General features: G+C 52.2%; 1 protein-coding gene across 2 annotated transcripts; it reads right to left on the bottom strand.

Annotated features, from left to right (window-relative positions):
• Positions 1-5,100: 5,100 nt before the first annotated feature.
• Positions 5,101-15,209, bottom strand: TRADD (TNFRSF1A associated via death domain). Of its 2 annotated transcripts, none has more exons than XM_055818867.1 (5): positions 15,173-15,209; positions 12,749-12,900; positions 9,893-10,170; positions 7,987-8,179; positions 5,101-6,707 (listed from the first exon to the last, which is right to left on the bottom strand). In XM_055818867.1, the coding sequence occupies exons 2-5, from the start codon at positions 12,888-12,890 to the stop codon at positions 6,400-6,402; spliced, it is 921 nt and encodes a 306-aa protein (XP_055674842.1). In that variant the 5' UTR covers positions 12,891-12,900; positions 15,173-15,209; the 3' UTR covers positions 5,101-6,399. The 2 variants fall into 2 exon arrangements, with proteins under 2 accessions (XP_055674842.1, XP_005233540.1); XM_005233483.3 differs by lacking the exon at positions 15,173-15,209 and adding an exon at positions 13,690-14,926.
• Positions 15,210-15,771: the final 562 nt, after the last annotated feature.

Below are 15,771 nucleotides of genomic sequence, written 5' to 3'. Positions count from 1 at the left end.
TGGCTGCTGTGGCTTGAGGGGGAGCTTGGGAGGTGGAGTTTTCTCCATGGGTGCTTCTACTTGGTTGTTGTCTCACCTGTACCTTGTTCCCTGGGCACTGATGCCTGGCCTGAGTCATTCTTCTCACTGCCAGCAAAGGTGCCCTCGGTCTGTCCCATGGCACCTCACTCTCCCTTGCAAGACTGCGTCAAGGATCTTGTTGATCCTCATCAGTAGGTCAACCCTGTTGGCCCCAGGTTGGTATGCTGGCTTCCTTCCACCCGCTACAGGGCAGAGCCCTGCTCCCTGCCACCGTGTTCCCACCGGCACCAAGCCACGCAGCTGGAACACAGCTTTGTGGCAAATAATGAAGGGCTGCTCTTGTGATTTGCAAGTACTGTCCGAGACGCAAGCGATGCAGGGTGAAATCCTGCTCTGCTCCAGTTTCTGGCAAAAGGAATTTCCCTGGGTTCAGCTGTCAGGTCAGCCAGTGGCTTCCTGTGCAAAGCCGCTGGCGAAACTTTCGTGTCCACAGTCCTTGGCTCCCCACCTACGGAGCAGGCAGCCTCGTGAGAAAGCTCACTTACAGCAAGGCGCTTTGGGGGTCACGGCGATGCTGTGGCCTTGGAGGAGTCCCAGATGTACCATAACACTGAAAGAAACACAGGGAGAGGGCTGCCTGGTGCCCCGTGTGGGACAAAGCTCCCTTCTGGCCATGTTTGCTAAAAAGGGCTCATCAAAGCAGGAGCTGGAAACCGAAGGAACGTGGCAGCTTGGTTTGGTCTCAGCTTGAAATCAGAGCAGTTAACCCGCAGGTGGGGCAGCACAAACGTGTGACTGCGGGCAGGACCCTGGTGAGCATCCACACACTTGGGCTGGATGCTCCTCTGAGAGCTGGCGGTAGCCAACGTGGCCAGAACTTCAGCGAACCCCTTACTACCACATTCAGTGTTTCATGAAAGTCTCTGAGGCACTTCTCATCAAAAGTATAATTTATTTATAAAAAAGAATGGAGAAAAAAAATAGACCAAAGTGCTTTTTTCTATAAAAGACAATTCCTTGGAGACTGACTGTCGTAGACCCGCTTACACATGGCATTGCAGCCCACAGCTGCAGACGGGATCCAGACCTGATGCTGAGTCTCACGGAAAATTTGGAATTCAAAGGTCAGCAAGGGATATTTCCACTGATGACTAAGGGACGTAACCACACATCTCCTACAGGTTTCGGTTACAGACGGAGGGCCAAATCCCTTCAGTGGCTTTAAAATTCAACCCAGAGAAGAAAAAAAAAATATGCAGTTTTGGACTCTAGCCCGTAAATTACCTCACTGGTGGAGCTCATCTCTGTACAAAAATGAGCAGACCCTTGTCTGGTGTGAAGCAGTGTCTCTCACCGATTTCACGCACACACTCCAGTATGTGGGTTAGAGTGAAAAACCCTCTCGATTCCCATCCCAGTGTCTCCTTGGTTTAAGGTGTACAATGCCGATGGCTCACGGCTACACCAGCATTTTCAGTCACACCAACTCAGCAGTGTCGGTGGATTCGATGCTCCGCGTTGCTGCACATGCTCACTTCTGGTTTCAGGGTCCGAGGGCGGCTGCTGGGGTGTGACTTGGAGGTGGCCCTAGGGTACCTTCTGAAGCCACAGAGAGGAGGTGACATGGTGAACCAGGCAGCAGGACAGCTTCTCAATGCTGAACCAGATTTTGAAATGAAGGGCAAAATTAACAGGTAAGGAAAAACACCACGACTGCATCACACTGGGAGAAGACCTTCGCCTGGAGCAGCACCCGCACCAAGCCACCCATGCCTTCTCTGAGCACGTATCTCCCCTCAGCTCTAAGCCTACAGGCTTTTCAGGCCTTATGTTTTCCATATCTTGACAGTGGTGCAAAGCATGCTCTGCTTTCTGCTTCAGCTCCTCCCAAATCTTGAAACAGATGCAGTTCCAAGACTTCCCAGCTAGGAAGCTTCAGCAAACCGTTTCACTTGGAGGCTCCCGTTTTTCCCCCAAGCTCTGCACCCTGCCATGCTGTGACACTAGCACCCCGCTTTGCATTAAAAACAACCCAGGTAGCTTTTCAATGGTAGGGTTGAAGCTGAAAACGGAAACCTGAAAAGCGTTGCTGTGAGCTTTTGACATTCATTTGTAATTTGCCTGGCTATGTAAACCTGGAAGAAAATTCTATGATTTCTTTAAGGTCTGGCTCATGATTTTCAGGTGCATCCGATCAATAATGCTGAAGCCTTTCCTTATTTTTGAGTCGAGTGCTGTTTTTACCTGATAAAGTGGCCCACTGCAAGCAGCTGTGGCATGTGAGACCTGCAGCTGCTGGAAGAGAGCACGTTCCCCATCTGCCGTGGAGGCGCATCCTCGTCTTCAGCAGACAAATTAATCTATGCTGCATTTTTAACAAGCATTTAGGAAGGTTAAAGTTGGCCTTTCACTGACTCTGCCCTCCAGGACGGCTTGATTTTTATTTTTTTTTTTCCTTCCTTCCTGACAATTTTGTATCAGGGTATAGTCTCAGGTTTACTTCTGCCAGATGCCTCACGTCAAAGTGTATCTGGTGAGCATTTTAACTTTCACCCTCCTTTTTGTTGCTCTCCGTTTGAACACTATAGCTCAGCTATGTCAATCCAAATCATTCAATTTCTCCTTTGGATGCATCTTTTATTCCTTCTGACAGACTGAAAGGAGCCTCCTTCAAGTCTGAAACATTGCTAAAACTACAAAAACAATCTACCACAAAAAAAGCCCTCTTGGATCCCTTTCTGTAAGCACATTTTGGCCTGGTTTCTGCTGTTTGTTTTATATTCTGCCCATTTCATTTTTTATATGCAAGTGATTAGCGTATTTATTTAAAATCATCTGCTGGTTTGCTGCATATTGGATTCTGAAACATCGCAACCCCCCTGATTTTTTACTTCCCGCCCCCCCAGACATCTCTCAATACATAGAGAAGAGCTGTTAGGGGATAGAGCCAAGTTCACCAGCAGCAGCACTGCCTGTGGCTTATCTCACGCACTAGACATTAGCTAATCTGGATAAACAGCAGTAAGGGAGTGTCGCTTGCATGCCTGGCATCCCAGTGGGTGCAGTATGTGTGCAACTAACTGTGCATACGCAAGGAAGGAAGCATGAGTGTGCTCCCCTTCCACCAGCATGCCAGCCAGGCAGTCGCTGGGGTGCTTATTTCAGCCCTTGGGTGAGCATATAGCCCTGAGTTTCTGGTGTATCAGCAAGTACCCCCAGCATCTAGCTCTTTCTTCAGTTCCACTCACTGCATTACCGTCCCAGGTAGACATGCCTCCAATTTCTTCAACAAATCTCTGCTGATGTTTTTTTCCTCTGTGAGTGCTTCTGCCTGCCCTGTGCGGGCGCGAGTTCCCTTGTCTTTGCACCCTGGTGTAAAACCGCTGTAAAATCTTCTGGGTAAAACAGAAGTAAATTCAGAGTCGAGCCCCAGCCAAATGCCAAATCAATGCAAATGGCATCCTGTACTCACGACCCAACTGATCTATCTCATTCTAAGGCTTCCGTGAAAATTGTCTCTACGTTTGTGCCAGGTAATACTAAAGAACCCTTCTTTTTTAGGAGGAAGGAGCCCGCCTGAGACCAGAATCAAGGTTTCATTGCATCTGATGATGATGACTGATCACGGAAAAGATGGTATGAAACAGCCACTGCTACGGTCCCAAACCATGCCATGCGCTCCAGACAATTCCACCATGGAATATCCCTGGAAAACCCTTTTCCTTTGAGTCTCTGTAATGAAGGCACCTGTGAATACTGTTAAAGATTATGATATTCCAGAAAGGTTGCCAGAAGCTCCAGCACTTAATGGCACTTGTGAGAGGGAATCTGTGAGTAAGAAGCAGCGCATATGCCAACTGCTGGCAGAAGAATAAAATGAACCAAGGTTTGCATTAAAGAAAAAAAAGCATTCGTGCTTAGTCCTCTGTAATACAGTAATAGCAGCAAAGAAGTTTTTTTGGACTTGAAGTAGATGCTGAATAACAAGCCTTTCTCATTTTGAGCATTAACAGATACTGTAAAAGCTGGGAGTTCTCACTGCTCAGGGGCTGCCTTATAACTGTGTATGAAAGCTGTGCACGTGAATAGCTTAGAAATACTGACTACAAACAAGACAGCAGGTATGCATATGACCTCGTTTTCTAAAAAATCATTTTCCCAAAATCAAGAGCAAACCCTATTGCTGTTAAAGTAATTTTCAAGTTTCTGATTTTTTTTTTTGTAATTTTTTTTTTTAAAATACCATTTGCCAGGTAGGCTGCTGTTGAAGAGTTCCCCAGTTGGGATCTGGCAGGAAAACAAAATGCTTTGAGGTATGGTTCCACCATGCTGGTCCCAAAAGCAACACTGTCGGAGAGATAGTTGCTTCATTTTGGGAAAAGCACTGGTACTACTGTAAGGGAGAGGGAAGGACGTGGAGCAGGAATGGGGGAGATGAGACTGCAACAGCACAGACCCAGAATAGCTGAATGAAAGGTCACGGAGCCACAGTCTTTGTAGAGACAGTGCCAGGATGAAGTCAAGGGCACCATGCAAACATACTCATTCACACCTTGCGAACATGCTCCCCACCTTTAACCCCCTCCGTTTCCTTTCCACACTGTGTACGTAACCTTGGGGATCCCAAACCTGCAGCAAAACAGCCAGGTTCCTCAGGCTGACACTGAGGAAGGTGATGCTCAGCTCACCTGTGGACCCCAGCTGGGTAGAAGCTGGCCGTCTAAATCCTGCTCCCCCAGGTCTTCCGCAGCTGTGGGAGCAGATCCCAGCCCACACCTGAGCCCAAGGCTGCATTCCTCCCTCCCAAATTACAGCTCTGGCTCCCGTGAAGGATTAGGATGTGAGTTGTGGTTTAAAAGACCATCAGGGCTTGACTGAAAGCTGGGCCTGTCATGACTGCCAGTGGCCTGGTATGTGTGTGCCCACACGGGCTTTACGTGTGCTGGCAGAACCACCCTCGACATCTGAAATGATTTCCAAGGCCCACCGGCTATTCCCACGGATGGGAAAGACGAAGAGAGATAGGATTAATGGAAAAGGGTAAGTAAAAACCTATCAGGAAAGCATTGGGAATTTGTGGTTCACAAGACCTGTGCCGTGCTAGACACGTGTTGCTCTGTGCTTTATGGGCAAAGGTGTAAACTGCGCTCTGTTGCAGTCTGCATCACCCGTACCAGGAGAGAGCTGGCATCTCCCAGCAGAACTGGAAGCACAAGTCAGCCCTGGGGCTTGGGTGCTTTGTCTTTGAAGCCATTTTTACCCTCGAAATCAGGGCAGGTAAATCCAGGCACAGCAGCTAATGCCCCACTGTCACACAGTGACAACACCGCCAGGGAAAGGCTCTGGGCAGATCCCGATGCTCGTGAGACACGACGGCATGAGCGATCCTCTCCGGTGAACTCAGCAGGCTGAGGGTACGTGGTCCAGAAGCGAGCGAAGGCGCTAGCAGCCAGCTGGTCACCGGGTTCAGGATGGGATCTGGTGCTGCGACCCACTTCAGAGCAGCAGCTCCCATCTGCACTCCACAGGTAACTCGCTGACGAGGTGACAATTTTCCTTCCAGCACTGCGTGTTGCTTCTCACAGGTACAGGCTCCCTCGGGCTGGTGGGAAAGAGCTGAGCACGATGTAGGCAAAATAGTATTGTCCACCACAAACCAAGAGTTGGGAATCGTTCTCCGAAATTGTGTTTGTTCGGATGGCTTGTTCCGAGCCTGAAATTTGTTCTACAGCAGCAATCTGGTGCTTTGTGGAAGATTATGGCTGTCCCAGGTAAAAGGGAAACCTTTGGGTGGAGAGAGGTGGGAAGGAGCTGTACCACAGTAGGGCAGGGCAGATGCACTTGCTGCAGGTGTCTGTTCCTCATTTGAAGAAGGAAAAATAATGTAAAACTGACTTTTCCTTAATTTCCTCTCTGTCTTCGGTTGGTGTCATGCCTGAGGGTAAAAATGTCTTCAATATAAGAAATCTATCGCAGCTCTCTAGGTGATGGCCTGGGCCACCGCCTAAGAAACAGTGGCATCGCCTGCTTCCCAGAGGAATTCTCCGAGGTGCCTTCCTTGCTCTCTCCTCTCCCCCACTCTCCCCCAGGGCTCTCTGACTGCCTGGCTCTTCCCTGTGACGGCTCAGTCCTGAGGGAAGTCAGGCTGAAAGCCTCTCTCACCACTTCATGGGAAAGTAACGTTGACTTCTGGACACACAATGGGGACATCAGAGGTCCGTGCTGGCTTCTGCGAGCACAGAACCTCTCCCCCGGCCATTCCCACCTACCTGGAAACCTGCGGTGATTTTCAGGGCTTTACATCCCCAGCCGCTGGCAGCAGTCCCATACACTAGCTAAAGCGAGAAAGCCCTTAGCGATGCCATGACCCCGTGGGCTCTAGGAGCAGTCCTCGCTGGAATGGAGGCCCAAGAGCTCCTCAGCCAAGCTGGTGAGACCATTTTCTTCCAGGGCTGAGATCAGCCGCGCTATCGTGGCTTTCTTCCCCTCCGACTGGATAAACCTGAGGAGCAGCTGATAGGCTTGTTCATACAGTCCCTCTCGGTCGTACTCGAGGGCCAGGTTATCAATGACGGGATCACGCAGGGCCCGGCAGCTCTTCTGCAACGAGCGACCCACTTGCTTCCATTTCTTGGACACAAGCTTGGCAAATTTCTGGTGGTCATCCGGCGTGAGCATTCTGTTGGCTGAAAGGGACAGAGGGCAGGTGAAACACGGAGGTTTCAGGGCTGGTGTGAGGCAGCTTGGGCCAGTGCAAGGTTGGCTCAACGTTCCGCGGAGCAGGGAGCCTGTTCGGCGCCCACAGTGTGCTATTAAACTGCTGCGGGGCTGCTCTACTCGTCCTCCGGTGGTTTAGCACCCGGGCAGCCCTGCCTGGGGTCCCAGAGCAGGGAAGCTACAGGGACCACCCTGCCCGGGGGTCCGCACGCCCCCCACAATGCTCCTCCACCGTTGGAGGTGGGGCCGCCGGAGGAAGCCCCGCTGCTTCGCACCTTCCTGCCCTCCGCTCCCCGCACCGCCTGCCGTCCCCGGCGCTGGTGCCTCAGTGGGGAGCTGCAGCACGCGGTGACACGTTCACCCGCCCGTGGCCGTCCGCCCCCAGCCCTCTGCCTTGCTCGGGCCCTTCCCTTACTGAAATCCTCCCACAACGCCAGTGTCTGGGCTTGCCCCCACCCTGCAAGCTCGGCAATAGCTTTTTTAAAAAAAAATTTTCCTCCCCCAGTATAAGATTGCCCTGTGGTTTGCTAGAGCTTTTTTTCTTTTTTCTCCTTTTCTTTTTTTCTTCTGATAGACATCCTCTTTTATTTGTTTCAGCCTTTCAAAATCAACTTGGCAAGACCTTTCTGACCACGTCCCCTGTCCCCTGCCTAAGCATCCTCAGGATGCAACACAGGAGCTCTCTCCTTGGCTGTTTAGCACTGCAGAATGGACACGCAGCTTAAGCACGCTCAGAAATTATCTAGCTGATCTCAAGCTAAAATTGTTATGTGAGACTGTCTGAAAGCTCTCTGGAGGGGACAGACCCCGAAGACAGCTGACGTACTGCAGGGAGCCTGGACAAATCCATCCCGGCTGACAGCAGGGCTGATGGTGCCCACAGCAACCTTCCCAGCCTGACCCCACCTACGATATTAACTCACCTCAACAAAATGATGTGGAGGAAGAGAAGCTAATCTGCGTTCTTCCTTTCAGTATTAAGGAGTTTTTAAATGTGAGGAACCTGTAAGGACACAGGCTCTGAAGCATCTGGTTCTGTGCCACCCCAGAAAAGAAAAAAACAGGTTGAAGCCTGAGCAGAAGCAGTATGGCAGTATCTTAGGACTGCTGGAATTCCTTCCTTATGGGATGCTGGGAGATCCTTGATGCATCTGAGGTAGACCCCAATACGTAGTCACGTTAATCCTCCCTCTTGGGCTTTGAGGCGAGGAAGACCAAGGGCTGTCCTGGTCAGTTCCAGCTACTCACCGAACTCTTGTCCCTGAAAGATGAAGGTGACTTGCGGGGAAAGGGAGCTGCCTTGAGACGGAAAAGGCAGAGATGGGGAGTGCAGAGATGCGCAGTCTTTTACAGCCGTGTTGTTGTTGATGCTCTGGTGAACGATCAGGCTCTTGAGGCACTCCTCCAGCTCCGTGATCTCCTCATCCCGCAGGCGGTCAGGCTGCAATGCAAACAGTGTCAGTGATGCCTGCCAGGCTCACTGCCTTGCAAAGCTGGAGATGTTCAGCTGGAAGGTGCAGCCTAAGATGACGGTGTCAAGAGAGGAGCAATGAGGCAGCTATAGTGTCAGTTGTGAACTGACCAGACGAAATAGCCTGATGGAGTTCTGGCTGTAAACGTGTGAGGTTCTCTCTCTGATGTGATATGAAACAGGCAATCTCCCTCCCCTGGGTTTCTCACGTGCAGCAGTGAGCGCTTACAAGTTGCACAAAATTCCTACGAGTCCACATTTACCTCCAGCAGCCCTCTGCAAGAATCAGGGGGCACCACAGGCAGCGTGGCTTCTCTGACTTACCCCATGTAAGGGTCAGGCCCACAGAACGGGGTGACCTGATCCAGCAGCTCAGGGCCACCACAGCAGGCAGCTCCTGCTATGCCCCTTCTCCTCTCTGCCCCTCCACTACCTAAGTGCTGTTGCTCCCAGATCCTCTTCGAGCCAGTTTTTCTCACTGACCAAGAGAAAACTAGCCTGACCTCCAGAAGGCAGGTAATGAGCAAAGGAGTAAAAGCAGCAAAACACATGGGAAGAGTCCAACCTGGCGAGTGCTCTGTCGAGCGCTTAGCTGGCGTACAGCAGCACCCAGCAGTGCCCTCGGCCACTGACAGCTGTGCCTTAGGGACATCTTTGACTGTGGCACTGTCAGGCAGAAGCCCGGCTAAGTCAGTTTGGGGGAACTGAGAATAAGCCCATCTCTTTTGTTCAGGCCGCTAGTTCAGCGAGGGGAGGGAGCCGCAAGCAGAGGCTGACAGGGTACGGTGCATCACGTGTGGTTTGGCCCAGGGCTGAAACGTTTGCACTTCGTTCTCTGTGCTTGCAGAAAAGCAACGTGGCAAAACATACTCTTGTGCCTCATCTTCCCAAGTAGATGGTGAGTACCTATTTCTCAGGACCATCTAGAGGGAACCAGAGTTACAAGGTATTGCTAGTTCCAGGTGGAAAAAAAGAGGGAGAGGGGAAAGGCAATGAGTTTAATCATGTCAAGTGCCTTGGTTTTGTGGTGAGATGACAAGACCTCACTGCTCTTGCTAGCAGGATTAGAGTGCCAGGGCCAAAGTGTGCAATGAGCTAGACGCTGGATATCACTTCTGAGAGAGAGACTTTGCCTTCAAAAGGGCAGCCTATGTTCTGCTGGCAGCAGATGCTGTTTGTCCCCACTCTGTCACAAGTTGTTGGTTTAATGCGCAGTGTTTGCACCCACGCTCGCTTCTAGGTGCAGTTACCACTGCTTTGCTCGGAGGAGGTGGTGGGCAAGGCAGGGGACAAAGGTGCTGAGCAGTGCTTGTTCCACACCGGACTGCTGTCCTCTCCACCTGCCTCACAGGTGTATCAAGGCATGCTTGCTCATGCTTTCAGCTGCACCTTCTATAGTTCTTCATTGTAGTGGTGGTAACAGCCATGCTAATTGTTACACACAGAAACCACAGGGATTTCACAGAATCTCTGTAAGCTATTTTAGGTAACTGTCACACCTTCCAGAAAAGCGCACTGCTCTGGGGAAGGGCAGAGCTGTTTCTCCACATTATAGTCGAGAAGTGAAGGAGGGAGAAGTCAACAACCCAGCATGCTGCAGCAGAGCAAGACCTGCATGCACCTTCCCGAGTCCCGTGCTACTGCTCCTCGTTGCTGCCTGGCCTCCCACCCTCTCCCACTCACCTTTTCTCTGTAGATGCACTCCACGCAGCGATCCTCATCCTTCAGCATGTCGTCGAGGTGTTCCTTGCCAGCCTTCAGCTCCATTTCGAGAGGCACCGTGGTCATGGCCAAGGAGAGCTGGAGGTGATTCTGGAGGGACTGCTGGAGCGCTCCTTCCCGGTAACTCCGCAGGAAGCGGCGGCAGTTCTCCTGCTTGCAGAACTTGAGCTGGACTATCAGGTGTGGGTGGCTGCAGTGCACTTTGAGCATGTCCACGCCGTTCACGCTGCCGGTGGAGTCTGGCAGGGAGAAGTGAGCAGAGTCACTATCCAGGCATGAGACATGCGACCCAGACCCACTCCCACCCACCACCAAGCCTGCAAAGGGGGGGCTTTTGAATTCTCTTCTCCCTGTGACCACATCCTCTGGGATGAAAAACCTGTACGTTAAACCAAGAGCAAGTTTTTGCTGCCCGGCCACCATCCATCCCCATGAAGTATGGTGGCCAATGGAGGCCATATGCTGCTGCACCCCAGGTAATTATCTCAACGCTGAGATTATTAGCGGAGGGGTTCAGTCTGAGGATCCATTTCCCAGACAGAAATGGTTACGCTAAACTGGCAGCACAGGGAAGTTTTATAGATGAAAGTTCAGCTCAGTGCTCAGACAGTCTTCAGTCCTTGTGACTGGACTTTCATGCAGTGATGAAGGTCCTGGAAAAAAATCCTGCGTTTCCTCTCCACCCCATGCCCAGAGGTAACTTTTGGCTGGCTCTGAGCCTTCAAAACATCTCACAAGTGGCGAGTGATAGGTCCAGACACGGGAATTGGGCTGCTTGAGATCGGGCCTTGACTTGTTAAACTCTTTTCGCACAGAGAATTAATTAATGGTAAAACCTAAGCAAGGAGAAGCTGGGGACATGCCCTCTAACATTAGTGGAGGGGCAGCATGAGCCACGCTGACAGCAGAAACTGTCCAGGCCTTCGTTCTTCCTTCTCCCAGCAAAATTTCATTGTGATTAGCTGTGCACATTGACCTTGTCTCCACAGGGATTTTATATGCTGATGATGACAGTTTAGAGGACGTGTTTTTCTCTTTTTTTTTTTTTTGCTCTTACAGCAGAGGCCTGTGGGAGGCTGCCTGAACTGCTTCCAGACCCAAATTAACCCCCTCCCCCCCGCCGCGCAGAGGTACCAGCTCCCACTGGCACTGCGTCGGGTACCGCCGAGCCCCGCACCGTGCGTTGCGTAGCTCGGAGGACAACCCCAAGGCAAAGCAGACTCGTGTGCGCCACGTTAGGCAGGGCAATTAGCCTGGGATTTCAGAGTACGTGATCTAACAGTGGCTTTACAGGGTTTTCCGAGTCCTTGGCTGCATCAGAAAGCTTAGTTCAGGCCAGATGTGTCACTGGGACATGGGGCTAGGCACCTAGGGGAGGCATTTGAATTCACTGTGGCTGACCAGAAACGTCTTTCTACCTCTTCCTCCGGGCTTTGTTTTTCTTGAGTGTTGGTTAAACACAAGCTTCCATAGCAGGGTAGGAGGGCTGGGGAGGGAAAAGCTGCACAGACCTGGAAACCTTTACGAATGCTGTACATGACAGCTGTGAAGCTACTGCAGAAGAGAGGACTTTGCACATGTTTCTTCATGACGCTTCAGGGAGCTGCCGATTTCATGGCTTTTTTAGGTCTGGATAAGCTCAGTAGGATTGAGTCTTTTTGCTGGCTTTCCCTTAAACATGTGAGCAGATTCACATTTCAGCGACACAAAGCAAGTGTAAATCAAGCCTAACCAGGCAACTGCGTCGGGCTCCCTGCTGCTTTCCAGCTCTGGATCGAGCTGCAAGATGAGCAGGTCTGTACTGGATAAACTGCCTGACTCGGCTCGGCTCACGATTGCCAGAAGAAATTACAAAATAGTTACACAAGCCCCATTAAACGATATAGGCTCAGGTGTATGAGACTGGTAAAGAACACAGTGAGAGTCACTCTAGCTAAGTAAGATAAACCCTTCTAACTATTCTGCAGTCAGCTTGGTGCAAGGGTGCATAGAGAAAAAGAGTTTTATGACCGTCTGCATCTCAAGTCTCTTTCTGATGTAAATAGGGTTACATACAGTTGAAGCTAATGTAATCGTGCCTGCTTATATCAGAAAAGAACTTATACTGGCTATTGCTAATTTTAAAAATGGGCTTCTCAAAGCAGAAATCACGTTTCTGTGGTGGTATAAAACCAGAAATTAAATCTTCTTTTCTAGCAATTGCAATCTTTTCCCCTCTTACATAAATGGGTTTAAACAAACATTCATAAAGTAGGATAACTTGTAGGACAGTTCGAGTTGGAAGGAAGCCCAGGAAGCCTCGAGCCCAACCTCCCATGCACAGCAGGGTCAGCCCTGAGGTCAGCCCAAGTTGCTCAGGGCTTTATCCAGTCCTGTTTTGAAAACCCCCAAGGATGGAGAGAACACACAGTCACGCTGGGCAGCTGCTTGGTTGTCCTCATGGGGAAAACGTTTGTCCCTGGATCTGGTGTCTACCCCTCGTTTCAATCTGCACCCATTGCCTCTCATTCCCCATGCACCACTGTGAAGAGCTGGGCTCCATCTCCCCTCCTCATAGGTACCGTCAGGCTGTGGGTAGGTCCCCCAAAGCCTTCTCTCCCCAAGCTGAGCGGGTCCAACTCCCTCAGCCTCTCCTCACAGGAACGGTGCTCCAGCCCCCAGCCGCCCCGGCAGACCTCTGCAGAATGTGCTCCGCTTTGTCTTTACTAAATACAGCAAGCGCCAACCTTCCTTACCCGTGAGCGCGAGAATAAAGCAAAGCACGGCACTGCGTGAAGGGATGAGACAGCACACCAAGACACCGGTGAGGATGGGTACCTGCTAACGCCAGCTTCAGTGCCTTGAACACGCTGGGTTTCTTTTGCGAGCTTTCGTAGAGAGACGGCAGAACGATGCTCTTGCATGTCGACTGGAGGAAGAGATAAGCGCTGCCGATCCAAGGAGCGGAGCTGCCTGCCATCTTCAGCGCCCTACGAAACCACACAGGTGAGCTGAGAGCACAGGGAAAAGGGCCTGACGGCGGGGGAGCACTTACAGCAAACACCGAGCACAAGCATGGCGGGATCACGGGGATTTACCTTTGTTTCCTAGAGGAGGCTGGTGATATTCTTAAAGCAAGCGTCACCCTTGAGGAGGTTACTGTTATTCTGTAAAAGCACAGCGGGACACAGGGTCCCAACAGCAACTCACAAAGCTCTGCTTTCATTTTCCACTGGACTCTGTTCATTTTATAGTCCAAAGAGACCCTGAAGCAAACCGTTTCAGTCCTCGTGTGTCTGAGTGCCCAGCCAAGCTGGCAAAGGCTAAAGACACGTCGTTGGGGTGCTCCAGGGAGCACCCAGCAGTCCTGCTTCTGGCACAGCCACAGGGACTGAAGCCCTACTGCAGGCAGAGGCATTTTGCCCAAGGTCCCGGTCCCCTGGTTGTCCTCACTGAAGGACACATTACAGAGCAGCAGGACACTAACAGACGGGATGAGGGGTAGTGGTTTTAAACTGAAAGAGGGTAGATTTAGGCTAGATATAAGGACAAAATGTTTTCCAGTGACGGTGATGAAACGGTGGCACAGGTTGCCCAGAGAGGTGGCCAATGCGCCATCCCTGGAGACAACCAAGGCCAGGCTGGACGGGCCGTGAGCAACCTGGTCTAGATGAAGGTGTCCCTGGTCATTGCAGGGGGGGTGGACTCAACGGATCTTTAAGGGTCCCTCCCAACCCAAACCATTCTGTGACCCAGGACTATCCCTCTGCTTTACGTACTAGCTCATTTATCAATCCTCTCCCACCGTTCGTCTCTTGCAGCAAGGCACGTGGAAGACAGCACATCCACCGCTCCGTTCTCATCACACCTGTTCCTCAGTGCCCAGCTAATGCAGACCTTACATCTGCTGCGGCTGCACCCAACTCTGCTCCTGAGGCAAAGATGGACCAAAACACCTCCCAGGCTACGGAATCACAGAATGGAAGAGCTGTGCTAGGCTGGGCAATGCCGGACTGGGGCTGTGGCAGCTGGTGAGCATCTGACAGCCCTGGAGACAGGCATGGATGGCCACCTCTCCTTTCTGGTGGGTACACAAACTGTCTGGGCATGTCCATGAGCGAGCTGGTCCCTGCAACTCCTCCCCCCCAAAAAAAACCCCAAAACACCAAACTGCTCCACAGAGAGCGGTGCTGGGAGCCAGCCCTTCCACCACACCACAGTGACAAGTCATTTGGGGCTTCTGGTTCAGCCCCAGTCCCAAGTCCTGCCCTCTCTCCAGCTGCTTGTCTGGACCTCCATCACATCCTCAGCTGCTTCCCCGTGGGCATCTCTTCCTTCCTGCTTTCTGCCCCACTGCTCAACCCCAACAGCCTTCCCGTGTCCGCCAAGCCAGCGCAACTGCTGGCCGTGACACTGTCCCTCCCTTCAGCTGTCCTTCAGATTGTGGGCGTGCAGGTTTTTTGTCACCAGGGGCTGTCAGACCAAGAAGGATGACTCCCATGGGCAGGCTGTCCTCCTCCAGGTGGTGGCTGAGGCTGAGAACCATCTCCATCCCTTGCAGCATGTCCAACAGGGCGCTGGAACATACGTCCCACCCCGTTTACCTGCTATAACCTCGAACTGTGCCCTGCATGGCAGCTTGTTCAGAAAATACAGGAAATAATAAACAAATCATAAAATTCACACTGAATATGGGAGTGCAAGGAGCACCTGTGGGATGCAGGAGCGTTTCCAGACCATGAGCTCCTACATCACACAAGCATTTTAGAAAAGGATCTCGTAAAGGAAAAAAACCACCCAGGAGTATGCTCTGCTGCTGCATCCCAGGTCTGGTCCGAGCCTCTGGCCACCGGGAAGTCCGGGATGCGGGCCCCCCTCTCCCAGCACCTTGCGGAAGGAGGGTAAGGGGAACCCAAGGAACATCTCCGAAAACTACAGCCGCGCGCTGCGTACCGGATTTCACCACGGGACGATTCCCCTTTTGCGGCGCAAACGCCCAGGCGCTCCCTGCCAGCCCGGAGCCACGCGGGGCGCCAGCACCCCGAGTCCCCCCGCACCCACCGCTGCCCCCGCGCCCCCTCCCACACGCCGGGCGTGCAAGGGCTGTACGAGGGGCTCCGGGGCGCGCTGCCCCGCTGCCCCGCCGGCTCTGGGGGTGCCCCCCCCGCCCCGCACGGCCTCGGCACCCGGCCCGGTCCTGCCCCCCCCCACGGCGGCCCCGGCCCCCCCCCCCCCCCCCCCCGCGGCTCCGGGCGGCTTTACCTTGTGCCCCGCCGCCGCCCGGCCTCGGCGCCGCCGCTTCCGCCTCTGCGCGGCGCCGCCCGCTGCTGCCGGCACGGCCCGGGCGGGCCGGGGGGAACGGCGGGGCCCGGACCGAGCCAAACCGACACCAACTAAAAAAAGCCCACCCAACATATCCCCCCTCCAAAAAAAAAACCAAACCAAAAACAACCAAAACCCCAAACCAAAATAAAACAAGCAAACAAACAAAAAAACCTAAACCTAAAAATAAAACCCCACCAAAAACCCCAAAAGCAAAAGACAAAAAATATCTCCCCAAAAAAACCCAAACCCAAGGAAACCCCCAAAAGAAAACAAAACCCAAAAGCACCTCAAAACAAACAACCCCCCAAAAAACCCCCAAACCCCAACCCAAAACATAAACCCAAGCGAACCCAAAAAGAAAAAAAAACCCAAACCAACAAAACCCCAAAACAAACAAAAAAGACCCCCAAAGAAAAGGAAAAAAAAAGGGGGGGGGGGGAAACAGCCACAAACGCCATTGCAGTTCAGTGCCCCCCATTGCAACCCAGCGCCCCCCATTGCAACCCAGTGCCCCCCATTGCAAGCCAGTGCCCCCC

This window comes from Falco peregrinus, chromosome 14 (genome assembly GCF_023634155.1).
Source record: "Falco peregrinus isolate bFalPer1 chromosome 14, bFalPer1.pri, whole genome shotgun sequence".
Taxonomy (NCBI): Eukaryota; Metazoa; Chordata; class Aves; order Falconiformes; family Falconidae; genus Falco; species Falco peregrinus.
This window is presented reverse-complemented; position numbering and strand designations above follow the sequence as displayed.